The sequence below is a fragment of the Jatropha curcas genome, chromosome 10 (assembly GCF_041381405.1).
Source record: "Jatropha curcas cultivar XTBG-Jc1 chromosome 10, XTBG_Jcur_1.0, whole genome shotgun sequence".
NCBI classification, from domain to species: domain Eukaryota; kingdom Viridiplantae; phylum Streptophyta; class Magnoliopsida; order Malpighiales; family Euphorbiaceae; genus Jatropha; species Jatropha curcas.
Window position 1 is genome coordinate 10,584,845 of NC_143160.1, and position 15,376 is coordinate 10,600,220.

At 31.7% G+C, this 15,376-nt stretch overlaps 2 protein-coding genes across 2 annotated transcripts; one reads left to right on the forward strand and one right to left on the reverse strand.

Annotated features, from left to right (window-relative positions):
- The first annotated feature begins 1,360 nt into the window (after positions 1-1,360).
- LOC105636830 (uncharacterized) lies at positions 1,361-8,030 on the forward strand. Its single transcript, XM_012220191.4, has 22 exons — positions 1,361-1,583; positions 1,769-1,919; positions 2,457-2,536; positions 2,892-2,978; positions 3,122-3,172; positions 3,269-3,386; positions 3,482-3,538; positions 3,888-3,952; positions 4,060-4,143; positions 4,236-4,286; positions 4,393-4,455; positions 4,548-4,594; positions 4,706-4,775; positions 4,868-4,930; positions 5,698-5,787; positions 5,878-5,916; positions 5,999-6,226; positions 6,316-6,401; positions 6,527-6,575; positions 6,663-6,743; positions 6,873-6,966; positions 7,326-8,030. Exons 2-22 carry the CDS (start codon positions 1,793-1,795, stop codon positions 7,511-7,513), a joined length of 1,818 nt encoding a protein of 605 aa, XP_012075581.1. The 5' UTR covers positions 1,361-1,583; positions 1,769-1,792; the 3' UTR covers positions 7,514-8,030.
- Positions 8,031-10,337: 2,307 nt separating this feature from the next.
- On the reverse strand, positions 10,338-15,223 carry LOC105636829 (uncharacterized). The gene is made up of 8 exons (XM_012220190.4): positions 14,699-15,223; positions 14,538-14,590; positions 14,010-14,069; positions 13,799-13,876; positions 13,234-13,363; positions 12,314-12,366; positions 11,443-11,616; positions 10,338-10,618 (listed from the first exon to the last, which is right to left on the reverse strand). The coding sequence occupies exons 1-8, from the start codon at positions 15,048-15,050 to the stop codon at positions 10,469-10,471; spliced, it is 1,050 nt and encodes a 349-aa protein (XP_012075580.1). The 5' UTR covers positions 15,051-15,223; the 3' UTR covers positions 10,338-10,468.
- Between the last annotated feature and the right edge of the window lie 153 nt (positions 15,224-15,376).

A 15,376-nucleotide genomic window follows, 5' to 3' on the forward strand; every position in this document is an offset into this window, starting at 1 on the left:
AAAATAATTATAAATTTATTGTTATATTTTTATTTGAGATTTATTTAGTTAGAATAATAGCAAAATCTTATTAGTATTGGTATTTGAAGATGGATCGATGGTTTGAAAAATAAATTTTCTTATAATTAGTCATCTCTTCTTTCTTAAAATATAAGTTATTTTTTTTATTATTTTATTTTAAAATATAAGTTATTTGAAATATTTAATGAGTAACAAATGATATTTTTTCAATATTATCCTTATACAATAACTACCTTTTCACAAATTAGTAACTATTAGTACTGAATAATTTAGTCCAATTATTCTTAGTTTTATTATAATTTAGGAACATTAACTGTTTCCTTTATTTTTGTGCAAAAATCTTAAATGACTTGTATTTTGGGATAGATGGAGTATTATTATATATATATATTTTTAATTTTCATAAATAATTATTACTCTCTTCGTCCCATATATATATATGCCTAGTTTTACTTTCACGTAGATTAAGAAAAACTAGTTAATACAGTTAAACTATATTTTTTGTTTAGCCTTTTTCAAAACTATCCTTTTATAACATTAAATGATGTATTTACAATTGGAAATAGAGATGTATATTAAATAAGGGTATATTAAAAAATGAGCCTATATATGGGAGACGGAGTGAGTAAAATATAAAAAATAGTTAATCTAGTTGATCCAATTAATCACAATTTAATTCTCAAATTCAGAGGTGGAGTCAGACTCTAAACTATGAGAGTCAACAAATTTTTTTCTCAATTGCAAGAGACTAAATAAAAAAAGTATTTTTTACTCAATTTAAAAAAATTTTGGAGTTTAGGGCACTCCTCAGTCCCCTCCCTCCACCTGCTCAAATCTCAATTTCTAATTGAGTTTTAAAAACAATTGATTTTAAATCAATAGAAAACAATTTCAATTTTCGTAAGGACGAGAATACAAGTTTGATTCCAAAAAATACACTTTATTGTGAAGAAAAATCCTGATTATACTGAAAAAATTGGCTGTTGATTTCCCAGTTTAGTTGGGAGATAGTTAGTGATTAAATTAAAGGGTGAGTGATTGTTGGTTTCAGGCTCACAAGACTCAAAAGAGTTTTCTTACAACAAGACAACAAGACAAAAGTTTGTGTTTAGTCCTTATATTGAACATGCTCTTGTTCTGTTCAGTTCTGCTCTTTATTAATTTATTCAAAATGGTAACAAATATTTTTTTAAACAGAAAAGAAAAATCCCATGTTTTAGAAAAAAGAATTTTTTTTCCTTAAAAATTGTTTATTTATATATTTATTTATTTTTAGATAGAGAAAGGGCACTCAGGGAGTCAGGGGCGTAACACCTGTTCTGAATATAAAAGGCCGCCAAGAGTAGCCAATCTCATTCATTAGCTATTACTCTCTTCTTCTTCTTCGTCCTTTTCTCCGTCTAAAATATCCCATTACTAGTTTCTCTTCTGCAGTGTTGCTTTCTTCTCTATCTGGTTCTTTAAGCTTCACCTTTCATGGTGTTTGCTCTTTTTACCCAGTGAAACACAAAGCTTGTAGATTTACAGAGGCCACAAATCTTCTTGTTATTGTTTCTGTTCAGGTTGTTTAAATTGAAATAACACTAGCATTAATAAAGTTTCCATTTTGGACTGTTTTTGGTTTTCTGGTTCTTTTTTCTTTGACAGGATTTTTTTAGTTTTCTGTTAGTTTCTTCTGTTTGGTTTCCATGGTTTATCTCATTTTTTCTTTTTAATTTGATAAATGTGAAAAAATCAAAATAAATAGGTTGGCGCATAACTAATAAAGAAAATGAAGAAAATGAAGTACGTGTTGGTGACTGGAGGAGTAGTAAGCGGATTGGGCAAAGGAGTTACTGCTAGTAGTATTGGAGTTCTTCTTAAGGCTTGTGGACTTCGTGTTACTTCCATCAAAATAGGTCTCTTCTTGCTCCTCCCTCTTTCTTTTATTTTCTTTTGTTGAAACTAGAAAGGAAAATACAAATCTTTTCTTTTTTTAATGTTTGTGTTATAGGAAAAATGTTCCTCTCTTGGTAGAAATCTTGGTATCATTAGGTGGATTTTGTAATTCATCTTGTTAATTGCTTTCTTGTTTCTTTATGAAAAATGGGGGAAGAGAGAGAGAGAAGTAAGAAATCTTGGTACCTTTTAATTTTTTTTTTATAATAAGAAGAGGATTATGCTTTCTTTTTTCCTTTATCAAAGAAATGTGCTTTAACATTTTTTTTTTTTTTGCATACTTAGTGGATTTTCAGTTGGTGTTGTTTAGATTCTTTGGTTGATTTCTTTTCTTTTTCTTTTAACCTTTTATCCTTTTTGTGATTTCTGTACTCTCATATCCAACTACAGTTAATTTATAGTTTATTTTAAAATAATTTAGATTCATTTATTTACTTATTTTTTTGAAAAAGAAGCTCCAAAGCTCACAAAATGTTTGTTCTATTTTCTGAACTCAGATCCTTACTTAAATACTGACGCTGGAACAATGTCACCTTTTGAACATGGTGAAGTTTTTGTATTACATGATGGTGGAGAGGTATATATTCATGTTCTTCCTTAAATTCTCTTTTTTTTCTTTTTTTTTAAATATTAATAAAAAGCAGTAATTTCTTATGAATCTATCAGATCATAACTTTATGAATCTCATGTCTCTACCTGTTCTTTTTTTCTGGAGCAACTAAGAAAATTAAATAATAATTTCTTCTTATTACCCAAGGGTGTAAGATTAAAGAAAAAGAATTGATTATAAGTTTCGTCAAAGGAGGAAAGAGAGAAGAAAAAAAAAAAAAAAGAGAAAGAAAGAAAGAAAAGAAATACAGAAAACAGAAATAAAAAGGTGTTGAAATTTTGAATAAGTTGCAAGAAAATGACTTGTTTTTGTTGTTTGAAAGGTGGACCTGGACCTTGGAAATTATGAGAGATTTCTAGATATCAAGTTGACAAGAGACAATAATATCACTACAGGAAAAATTTATCAGGCAAGTCCTTCAATTTGCAAATTTCTTTGCCTATTATGTGTCTGCTATTACATAAACCAGAAGATTAAGTATCATTAGCCAGCCTAGTCCTGTTACTAAAGTTTTCTTCTTGTCCTTTATTTTTTTTTTTTTTTCAATTATAGGCTGTTATTGATAAGGAAAGAAGGGGAGATTATTTAGGGAAAACTGTGCAGGTATTTAATCCTCTATCACTTAACCCATTTGTAAAACTTTTCTTGCAATTGCCTTACGTATTCTTCTAATTACTTTTATATCCTTGCAAACTGTAGGTTGTTCCTCATGTCACAGACGAAATTCAAGAATGGATAGAACGAGTAGCAATGATACCAGTAGATGGAATGCCTGGTCCTGCCGATGTTTGTGTCGTCGAATTGGGTGGCACTATAGGTAAACTAATAAAAACATTCTTGATAAATAGCAGGAAGAGCTGTTTTCCATGTTTTTATTTTCTTGTCCATTACAAGCAACTTTTCTACTTACAGGAGATATTGAATCCATGCCATTTATTGAAGCTCTAGGACAGTTCTCATATCGAGTGGGTAAGAAAATAAGAACATTGCCTATGAAACTCCATTTTATTATGCAATTTAGGGGCTTAATTTCGCCCTTTGTTCCTGAATTTATCACTAATATACCTAAATTTTAATACATAGAACACATCAACTATCAATCTGTATAACAAAAGCATCCTGATATTGTACTTCACAAATTTCAGTGATGGAAAGGTAATGTTGACGAGTCATGAGATTAAGAAAAAACAATTTTAAATAAATATATAATGATCTCATAGGTTTAGGGACTACAAGTAAAATTAAGCCGCAATTTAGGTGTTCTAGTTAGATTTTATATTTTTTATTGATTCTTCTTCTAATCAACACTTTGTATCAGGAGCTGGTAACTTTTGCTTGATTCATGTCAGCCTTGTACCTGTTTTAAACGTTGTTGGTGAACAGGTACAATTTTGGAAAAAATATTTGGAGGGTTATTGTCTTTGTGCATCTTCTTTGTCTATATCAATCTATTTCAATGTCTTTATATATAAACTATTTACTCTTTTCAGAAAACTAAACCAACTCAGCATAGTGTTCGTGGATTGAGAGGTTTAGGTTTGACACCAAATATCTTAGCTTGTCGCAGCACATCGGTACATATATCTCTCTCTGTCTCTCTCTAACACATGTTCACAGATAAGTAATTATCTTGGCTTCATATTTCAAATACGAGTTGCTTTTGCAGGTACTAGATGAGAATGTAAAGATGAAACTCTCTCAATTTTGCCATGTCCCAGTGAGTTGATTAGAACCGTAAACCTTTTTTCTTTTGGAATTTTACTTGAATTCTTAATAATCTACTTTGCAAGTTGTTTGAGTTGAGCTAACTTTTTTTTTTTCAGGCAGAAAATATCATCACTCTTTATGATGTTCCCAATATCTGGCGCATTCCTTTGCTTTTAAAAGTAAGTAATCTTTTGGCAATAGTGAGATTCATCTTAGTGTGGAAGCTTCCAATTCTTACAACTTCCATTTGGATATGTTTCTTCTTAATTAGGATCAGAAGGCTCATGAATCAATTTTGAGAGTGCTGAATCTTCTTGGGTTCGTCTTCTCATTGTTTCTTTTCCCCCCTTTTTGATGCATGTTCACTACCTCTTCCATGGTATCTTCTGTTGCCTGGATCCTTTTATGATTATGTCTTATAATATGCAGTACTACTAGGGAACCTAACTTAAAGGAGTGGACTACTCGGGCCGATATCTGTGACATGTTGCATGAACCGGTGGGTTGTAGGACAATTTCAAATGATGAATATTCACCAACATTTTCAATGATTGTTGCTTGAGATGATATTTGTAAACCGTGAATTGACAGGTCCGAATTGCTATGGTCGGGAAGTATACAGGTCTTTCAGATTCATATCTGTCAGTAATAAAGGTGTGCTTATCTATCAGTACTTGAAAACAATTAGCTACTATTCAATCTGAAAGTGAATGTATTCATGTATTGGAGTCTTTTATAACAGGTGCTTGTGGAGCTTATGGCAATTATTGCTTTTAATTCTAAGCCATTCAATCATCTTCTGAAAATTGGAATTCCTAATGATGGGGACATGGATTTCAACTTTTTTGCTGTCCTTTTTTATTTACTGTTGAATTATGTTTACAATATTATTTTATTTTATAAAATTGGGAGCTTGAAGCATTTCTACCGGAATTTGAGTTCTTATGAATTACTAAAGTAGCTTTCGTCAATGGTAGTTTTTAAATTACAAGAATTTGACATTTTTCTACTACACAAATTTTCAAAGCAATGTCTGCTATATTTTACATCTTTCTAGCTCTACAAGATCTGGTATATGTCAAAGTGTGCATAATAGTTTACTTGGTATAACTTTTTAATTACATAATAATTTAAGAAAAGTTGGCATATAAATATCCAGAAGCTATTCAGAGTCTAACCATAACACTAACATGAGTTGACATGTTATTGGCTTCCAGTTTGTCAGCAATCTTCTTGTAGTAAATACAATTTATCTTTATTTTTGCCATTTTCTTCTCGTTTTTGTAGTTCAATCTCGATATGTTTGTGTGTGCGTGTAAGTGTGACCATCCGTGCATGCAAGAACATGTGTAATTATTATAGAAGCAAATGAAAGTATCATGAATTTTATATATTATTAAAAGATGTTATGCGGCTGGCAGGCTCTTCTGCATGCATGTGTTGCTTGCCGTAAGAAACTTGTTGTAGACTGGGTTCCGGCTTGCGACCTTGAGGATCAAATGGCAAAAGAGGTTATTAATTCAGAATCCTGAGAGCGTATGTTTTGTCTGAATTTATAATATTTTACCTTGAATGTCTTTACATGAACTCTTTCTTTGCAGAATCCTGATGCTCATAAGGTTGCGTGGAAGTTGTTAAAGGTTTGTGTTGCTTGATAATCCTACCTTTCTTAAATTCTGCTGACTTCTTTTGGAAGCCCATCTGACTCCTCTCTTTCTTCAGGGTGCAGATGGCATTCTTGTTCCAGGAGGTTTTGGCGATAGAGGTGTTCAAGGGAAAATTCTTGCAGCCAAGTATGCAAGAGAAAATAGAGTTCCATTCCTTGGTATTTGTTTAGGAATGCAAATTGCAGTCATTGAATTTGCAAGATCTATTCTTGGTTTGCGAGACGCTAATAGCACAGAATTTGATCCAAACACAAAGAATCCTTGTGTCATATTCATGCCTGAGGTTTTAGATCATTCCCGAGTTTTGAATTACAATGAAAACGAAGATTATCTAATTATATTGTTAGTCTGATATTTTTGCCTTTTTGATAGGGCTCAAAAACACATATGGGAGGTACCATGCGTGTCGGGTCAAGGAGGACTTATTTCAAAGTCATGGAATGCAAATCTGCAAAATTGTAAGTATATGGAGTAGCTGAAGAAAAGATTTAGTCATTCAAAATAAGAAGCAAGTAAAATAATACTGGTATCTTCATGCATATGTTTGAGGCTGCTAACTGATGTGTGATGTGAATCTTATCAGATATGGAAATAAAAGTTTTATTGATGAGAGACATCGACATAGATATGAGGTATGAAGCAAAAATATGTTCATCCTGAAGTAGGTTTAGTTGCTTACAACTAGTCAGAAGTAATAAAGCCTTTTTTTTTTTTGGCAGGTCAATCCCGATATGGTCAGTCGATTGGAGGATGCTGGGCTCTTGTTCACTGGCAAGGATGAAACTGGTCAACGAATGGAGGTACATATTTATGACTAAAAGAAAAAAAAATAAAAAAGAATTACATTCTAAAATATGTTTTTGAGATTTTAGTGGCTGTATGTATCTATTATTGCTTCTGAATTGTTTTTGGCTTACTTATTGTCACAGATTGTCGAGCTGCCTAATCATCCATACTATATCGGTGTTCAATTCCATCCTGAATTTAAGTCAAGACCAGGAAAACCTTCTGCACTATTCTTAGGTATCTATCCTATCCATTCCAATATTGACTTGTGTAGTGTTGTACTCCTTACGTAGGCTCCATTTTTAGGTTTGAGTTTGGGACTACTCAAACCTGTATTTTAACTTTTTTTGATTGCTTTGGTACATCACGGTTTTAAGAACAGCTAAACAATTTGGAAATCCCGGTTTACCTGTTCTCAAACTTTATAAAGTTGTTAAATTTACCTTAAAAACGAACATTAACAATCTTTAATCAATGTTCTAAATCTAGTGCTTTTTGTCAACAACATTCATACCGACCAGACCCAAAATACTTTTTTTTCTCAAATTTCTCATTTCGACATGGACTCTAATGTATATTTTTAATCTACATTGCAGGGTTAATAGCAGCAGCATGTGGGCAATTAGATAGTCTCTTGCAAGGCCACAGGGTTCTCAGTGGAATAGGAAATGGAAATGGCATTGCAATACAAAAAGTAAACGTTTGCCAAAATGGAAATGTTGCGAAGTTTGCGAAAATTGCAGCGGATGGTATGTATACCAACTTCAATGGTGTGCACATATAGTTTGTTGCTGCTGCCAGGTGCAGAGTTCTTCAGGGGCCTAAGGTGGCCATTTTCCCTATTTAAAAACTATGACTCTTCCCAATCCTTTTCATTGTTTGGGCCCTCTACCCTTAATGAAGGGTGTTGCCTCCACCTTTGGCTGGTTGTTCCTCCACCTAAGCTGGTCATGGCCCTTCCCCACTCTTAAAAACCATACTCCTCCCCACCCTTGGCCCCCTCTGCCCTTTTAAAGAGAGCTGGCTCCGCCCCTGGTTGCTCCTGCTGCTGCATTTTGTTATAGGTTCAAATTATTTTCTGGAGTGATACTTGTTCTGCTGATACTCTTTAGGATTGTTTTGTACAGTGATTTGAGTATGGGTGGGCGTTATTAGCTTCCAGAGAGAGAGAGATAATAGAGCTTGTTCCCGGTCTTTTAAATGGGACAGCTTTATTGTAATCTGCACTTGTACCAAACTTTCTGATGTTTTTAGTGCTTTTATAGCTGTACTGCAATGAGATTTCAACTCTCCTTTCTTAAGATACTTCCATTCTTCTGGTTTCAACTTAATTCTATATGTGGGACGGTGTATCGTTGAAGAGAGCACAACTTCTAATTCCAAATGTTAAGAGTTCAACATATGGAATTAAGTTTAAATGTGTAATGGTAATTGTAGGATCTGAGTTATGGAGTTGGCATTTTAAAAAGACTTTCAACATAATCGCCCTCCGGTTAAAAAGGGATTAGTCTTTAATCAAACTGTTAAAATTTTATGCAAACAATTTACCAAAAAAAATTGTAGCACTCTAAACTTTAGAGTAACTTATTATACCCCTCTCAATTATAGTCTGTTTAGTGATTTTAGCATTTATATGCAAAATTTCACTTTTATGTAGTTAATATAATCTTTGGAACAATTTTTATATTTTTCAATTATCAAATAAGTGTTTAATCGATTTTATTTTTATATGGCTAATATAGTCTTTTTCCAAGTTGAAATATTTAATAAATCAATATAAAAATTGAAGGTGTCTGTAATGTTTTTTTCTTTTACGTAAAATATAAAAGTAGATTTATGCATTGGCCCAATTTAAATTAAATATCTAACAAGTGGGTTTTAATTCAAATTAATAAGTTTGATTTGTTACGAATAAGAATGAAGATAAATGGAGCAAAAAGCATGGAAGTGATTTAGCAGTTACAGATAATGGTTATTTGTTGGAGCATTTCAAAAAGGAAATGGTGCACTAACTTGGCTACGCGGAGAATGTACAAAGATGATAGCCAAAGTGTCCAAAATTGGGAAAGAAGCAAGTCACTCTGACAACCATATTCCAGAGCCTATAATTATGAAATAGAGCAATAAGCCACATTCTTCATGATCATCATGTTCTCCACGTTCAGAGATGGTGCATATATGAAGTAAATGGGTACTCTACAACCTTAGTACCCAACCTTACATACAAAGGCAATGTCGGATAACAGTTTTTGGGTTTGTTCCGTAAAATTAGCTATTTTGATAGCTGTTAGTTATTTTAGTGATGTTTAGCTGTTAGTTGTTTGAGTGACTTTTTATAAAACGCAAAAAGTTAAACATTATATAAGTTAACTGTTTATAAAACGTTGTCTTAACATATAAAAGCTAGTTCAATCACTATGTTACCGAATACTATAAAAGATAGCCTTTAGCGTTTTGACTAAAAGTTACTTAAAAAGCTGTTGCCAAATATACCCTCAAGTCAAAATTTTATCTCTATTAACTATAGTGTTCGGTTATGAAATGTTAAACATTATAATGTATAACTAATTAATTTTTTTTGCAATCATATAAATTGTTTAGCTAATTAAATAACTAATGTCATTTTTTATCATTTTAAATTAAATTGCTAATTAAAGAGATATTTTTATTAAACACCTCTAATTTAAATTACTGTCTAAACAGCCTAATAGAACATCTAGCATGCCCAAAGTTAACCAAGTCCTTTCTCTCAACCAACAAATATTGCTCTTTTATTTTATTTTTTTGAGTATTGAAGGAGAAGGACCAGGACTTTGGATGTACTGCGAGATTTTACATGATTTACTATTAAACTATGTCTTGACGTGCGGTTACTGTTTTACTTTTAAGAGAAACACTAATGAACGAAAAATGAAAGGATAATCATAAATTAATTTTGAATTTTGCCCATCATTCATTTTAATATTAATTTTTTATCACTCCGAATAATTTTTTTCCAAATGTACTTTGCTTAGAATTTTTCATCAGACTATTCCAACAACTAAGTTTTAGTGGACTATATTAAATCCTTTCTTTTCATTGTATTCTGTTCATTGCACGTTTTTATTAATATTTTTGAAACAATATGGAGCACACGGCGGTTTAGTTAGGACATGACCAGACCATTTTAAGATAGTAATTTTACTACTAACAAGGTGTTAATTGGAGTAGTAAACAATCTCAATTCTCTTAAAGATGAGAACATAAGTTTAATTTCCAGAAAACACATTTAGCTGGGAGAGTAAAAAACCTTAACACTCTACGACCTGAAAGGGATTACATCTCCTGATTATATATATGTATATATAAAACTATTTTACTTTACTCCTCCATTTTATTCATGTATCGTAACTTTCCACTCTCTTTCTTTATTACATTCAAACTCATTTCTGTTAAAATTTTCTTAAAACATGGAAAAAAATTGGATATAAATTTCCATTTTTGAAGAGAAAAATAGATAGAAGATAGAAGAAAGTGAAGAACAAATAAATACAATAGATGAATAAAGTCAATATTTTTATGTGGTATGGTTTAAATAAAGTAATATATGTTAGTTTTCTCATAATAAATTTAGCTAAATGTATTTAATTGAAAAATTTTTTGTCCATTCACACACTTAATTGGTAAAAACAAAATTAGGGTATTAAAATATAAAATAATACAAAATTCAGACACCCAAAAAAGTAAAAAAAAAGTCTTTTCAGGCAATAGAATCACAAGGCCTCCATTCCCTCACAGTTTCACTTAAAGGATATGGAATTTTAGAAGACCATAATGTCAAATCTGGCAAAGGTCCTGTCAATGCAAGAAAATTTGCAGCTTCTGTTTCTGGCATTCTTTTCCAGCACACCTGTTTCAAATCAAATCTTAAAACAATTATTAACTTACTCCTGTCTGTCTCAACAACATCTAATCTAATAACTCATCACATGTTGAGAAAGCGAACTCTTAAAGCTCATAATAACAAATATGACACATACCTAAATTAGTGGAAAAAAAATTCTTAATGACTTGTGTCCAAAAGTTTTTATAGCAATAGACCATCAACTTAGTTTTGATAAGTTGTTTGGAGCGTTGTCATTACACCTTTTTAATATGAACCCAACACACAATTGCATGGTTCTTAAGGAAACTCTTTGAAGTTATTAAGATTTCTTTTTTTTAAAAAGAGAATCTTACAAATTTTTTAAAGGGAAGGTTGAGTATCATAGACATTATGCTCTCCTAACTTTCATAGAGAAGGAAGTCTTGTGCATTGAGGATATGCATTTCTCCATGTAAAAATTGTAGCCTCATAGACGTATGTTTCGTCGAATAAAAGATTATTTAATGAGTAAAAACTTACATATATTTAATGAGCCATAATGAAACGTAATGCGTTTGATAACACTTTATTACGGCTCATCAAATATAGCCTTACCGTCTTATATTTCGTAGTTCGGTATCAAAGCCATTTGTTGTTATTACCAATTTCTGCCACGGATACTTACATGTCTAAGTGTTCTATGCAAGTTTTATTCTTGAAACATTATAATTAGAGAAGATTTAGTGCACCAAGTCCAAATGTATAAACCACGACATATGCCTCTATATTCAGTTTCAAGAACATGAATGAGAATAATAACAATAATAATACTAATAATAAGACTAAGAAAATTGAGGAAAATGCCATACTTGTCCAGGGAATGCTTTAGATAATGCCTTGACAGTAGAATTTTGAACCCAGTCAATTGATTTAGGATTTGTTATGGCATTTTCATTTTCTAATTTCTCATCGATGCCACCACAATTCACCATAAATCGACCACCAGGCATCAATCTATCATTCAATTCCAACCAAGTTGCAACCTGTCAAATTCAGTAGTGAAATATGTAAATAGCATGTAAATTTCTAATATATAAATACCATGTTTGGTCACAAAGGATTTTCCCTTCACTTCTCAACTTAACATTTTTTTTGTGGGTAATCTATTCTATGAATTCGGTAGCTAAACTTGGCATTGAGCTACAGTATAAGGTGTTTGCTTTTTGCCTTTTTCATAAATCCTATCTGCTCTACCTAGTTTTTGAACATAAAATCTCTCTTGATGGAAGGTACAACCAAGATGATTTCAGTCAATTAGTTATTGGACTAATGACAAGGTAGCTAGACAGAAACATCCCTAGCTTGACTTAAACTTGTTCATCAGGGTTTTTTAGGACTACCTGAATACATCAAAATTAATCTAAAGTTTTAAAACAATGTGCAAAAAAGTTGACTTGTGATATCATCTTAAAAAGGTAAGATTAATGTATTTGGGGGAGGCATAGTCTGGTGTTTAATTTTTGTTTTTCACTTTTTTCCATTTATATTTTAAGGGGCATGTTTTCAATCTTAGTTGGAAAACATGCACCATCACAGAAGCAATAATAATAATTTAACTAGAAAATTTGGTAGATGAATAAGGAATTACAGGTGGAGATCATGAGTTCAATAACTAGGCACTAACCGAAACACCCATAAAAAAAATACAGGAAAACCAGGTTGGAAAAGGCAGCAACATACCTCTTGTAACTGTGCCAAAACTTTTCCTTCACAGAACAGGTCAATGATAATACCTGAAGTAGTTATTGTTAGCTAAGTAGTGAAGAACGAGCAAATTATTTAACTAATATATATAGTATAAGCGGTGAAGAATGCAAACTAGCATACTAAGACAGGATTGTCAAGACAAGGTTGGGGGTTATATTAGTAGAAAAACATTTATGGGAAGGAATATTCACGAACCCCGAAATAAGATTAGTCTCATACATTAATGGGTTTCGGGATACTCGTAGGAAGAAAAAAAAAATATATAGGACTGCTAAAGATATTATGCGCTTGTTGGCATTGTTATTGGTAATAGCTTATTTGGGGCCAAACAGAGAGTAATTCTATTGACACAATAATATAAACCTTTTGCAATAGGATTTTTTGTAGGTTCAAAATTGATGTTACAAAAAATTCACATTTAAAACTTGTCTTAAAAACAGTTATGGACCCCTTAAAACAACATTCATTCACCCATGAGAACTATTCCTAATATTTTTATCTGCTATTGCCAAACTATGGGGCAAATAACCAAACTTTTAAAGGTAAAATTTTCAAGGTATATATGAACATTAAGTTGGTTTTGTCTTACACTACTTAATTAGTTCTTTTTTTTTTTTTTATTCATTAGGAGATCTAATGGGCCAAAATAATACTGCGGGCTACACAACAGGAGTAGTCCTCCGTTGGACTTATCAAATTGGTGTTGAGGGCTCGAACTCGAGACCTCCACTCTTCACATAAGTGAGAAGACCAACTACTACCCCTGATTGGTACACTGCTTGATTAGTTCAAATAACATAGTATATTATAATTAATTAAGTTTGTTCACAGCAAAATATGATCAAACATCTGTATATAAGATAATATAATGAGAAATCAGAAGAAACACTTACCAGCATATTTTCCAAAACCATTTTCTAAGGGAGCAAGAGCATCGCCAATATGAACATCAAGAATGCCACCAGCTGTAGTATGCTTCTCAAGATCGGCTAGCCCAAAATACTCTCTAGCCTTATCAATCAACTAAAACGCACAAAACATTAACTCGAGAGTAAAAGAAGTTATTGATATTATAGGATTCAGAGGAAACCTGTAAGGCAATGAAAAGATACAGATATTCTTTGAAAAACCTACGCTTGGAAAAAGATATTACTTTTCTAACTGAATATAATCTGCAAGAAAATGTACGCAGCATAGAGGAAAAAATTGTTGGAAAATATTTTTTTTGGCCACACAAATCAAGAAAAAGTTCAAAAAGTACAAGCTTGCATTGCTGGTTGAAGGATTTGGTGCAAATCATTGTCTGCAACTCTTCAAATTAGTCCATAAAATTTAGTTGAAAGCTTCTTGCAACTTAGATAACTGTCCTACTCTACAATACTCACAAAGGTAACAAGGGAAATGGGAAAATAATAGAAAGATAAGGTTTATCATAGAAGGAAATGTAATGTCCCTTACAATTGGATCAATCTCCCAACCTTCAAGCTGCAATGAAGGCCACAAATCAAGCATCAAATGTGCAGCTGTACCACCACCCTGTATAATTTAGAAGTTTAGTTCAAACAAGAGCTAATTAAGTTTCTTTTTTTTTTTTTTTTTCATTTGTAAATTGCATCACAAATTAAATTTTAGAAGACTGATAAAGAGACAGCTCGATGAAGTGAAATACCAGTCCAAGGATTGCAATAGGACCTTTTGGAATAATAGCTGGTAAACTTGCAAATTCATCCTGCATGAAGAAATTAAAAAAAAAAAAAAAGAAAGCAATGAGTTAGTTTGAAATGCTTAATTTAAAAAAAAAAAGTCAGACTAAATACATAATACTAACTAAATCATACAATTTTTTTTTTTCGTTTCCTAGATTTTTTTTTTTTTAAAAAAAAAAATCAAAATCTTGAGTAGATGATTTTACTTTTTACCAATTGGGAAATGAATAATGCTTTCTTGACATACCTTTTTTTGCACTTTAACATTTTAAAGAGACCTTGAAGAATTGCTATTAAAAGCTTTCCAAAATTTCCATTTAATTCAAGAAACTTCAGGAAAAATTAGCCTAATTTTCTTTTCTCAGTAGGTAAAAGAAATATCTGCATCTGTTCATAGAAATAGAGATAAATATTCGAAAACTACATCAAGAGTAGTGAGAAAAAAAAAAATGCTAATAATTATTATAATTAAAAAGGAATCATGCACATACCCAATAAGACCCAGTCCATTTCTGACCCTTATTAAGAATGCTATGAACATTATCTGCATAAATCATAATTATCACATATAAAAAACAACAAAATGTAAATGACAACAAAAATTAATAATTAACTGAACCCAGAAACAAAATTAATTAGATAAAACACATACGAGTAGAGTCAAGAAGCAACACCCTAGATTTTGCAGTATCTACGATTACAATATCATTGTACATGCTTCTAACTGCTGACAGTACTTGATACTCTTCTTCTTCTACTTGTTCTTCTTCTTGTTTCTGGACAGAGTCAGAATCTGAGAAAGAAGCTCTAAGCAGAGTGTGAGCGTTGGAGTTGGTGGTTTGTTTTTTGCGTGATGACCAAATTAAAGATAAAGAAATGGGTAATGTTGGAGTTCGAGTATTGTAATATTTAGTTGTTGTGTTAAGGTATGGAAATGGAGCATTTTTGCAAGAGAATGGAGTTTCCTTCCAGTAACTGGTTTGTGGGAGTGAAAGCATTTTCATAGCTATAAAATGGGATAATGTGATTTTCTTTTTTTATTTGTTATTGTATTTGTCGGTTTTTGGCTATTGAGAAAGAAAATGAAATGCAGCTTTTGTAAAGGGAAATTATTCAGTGCAATCAATCTTTACAATATAGTACTAGTTTAGGCAGTTCACTTGGGAAAATACAGTTACAGTCCCATCTCTTTGGTGATCGCAATTTTATCCGATCCATCTAGTATTCGATCCTTCCGATCCAATTTTGATGAGTTCAGGCGCTGATTATAAGAGTTCAGAACGGATTCAAGTAATAATTTTAATGTCTGTGTCACGTTCGGATTGAAGGG

Bases quoted from the DNA above. Each gene is read 5' to 3' on its own strand.
- LOC105636829 (XM_012220190.4), bottom strand. From the start codon at position 15,050: ATGAAAATGCTTTCACTCCCACAAACCAGTTACTGGAAGGAAACTCCA. The intron at 14,591-14,698 runs GTATGTGTTTTA...TGATTTATGCAG, and splicing joins GTTGCTTCTTGACTCTACTC to ATAATGTTCATAGCATTCTT. The intron at 13,877-14,009 runs GTATTTCACTTC...TAAATTATACAG, and splicing joins CTATTGCAATCCTTGGACTG to GGTGGTGGTACAGCTGCACA.
- LOC105636830 (XM_012220191.4), top strand. From the start codon at position 1,793: ATGAAGAAAATGAAGTACGTGTTGGTGACTGGAGGAGTAGTAAGCGGA. The intron at 4,595-4,705 runs GTTCGTCTTCTC...TATAATATGCAG, and splicing joins AGAGTGCTGAATCTTCTTGG to TACTACTAGGGAACCTAACT. The intron at 4,776-4,867 runs GTGGGTTGTAGG...GTGAATTGACAG, and splicing joins GTGACATGTTGCATGAACCG to GTCCGAATTGCTATGGTCGG.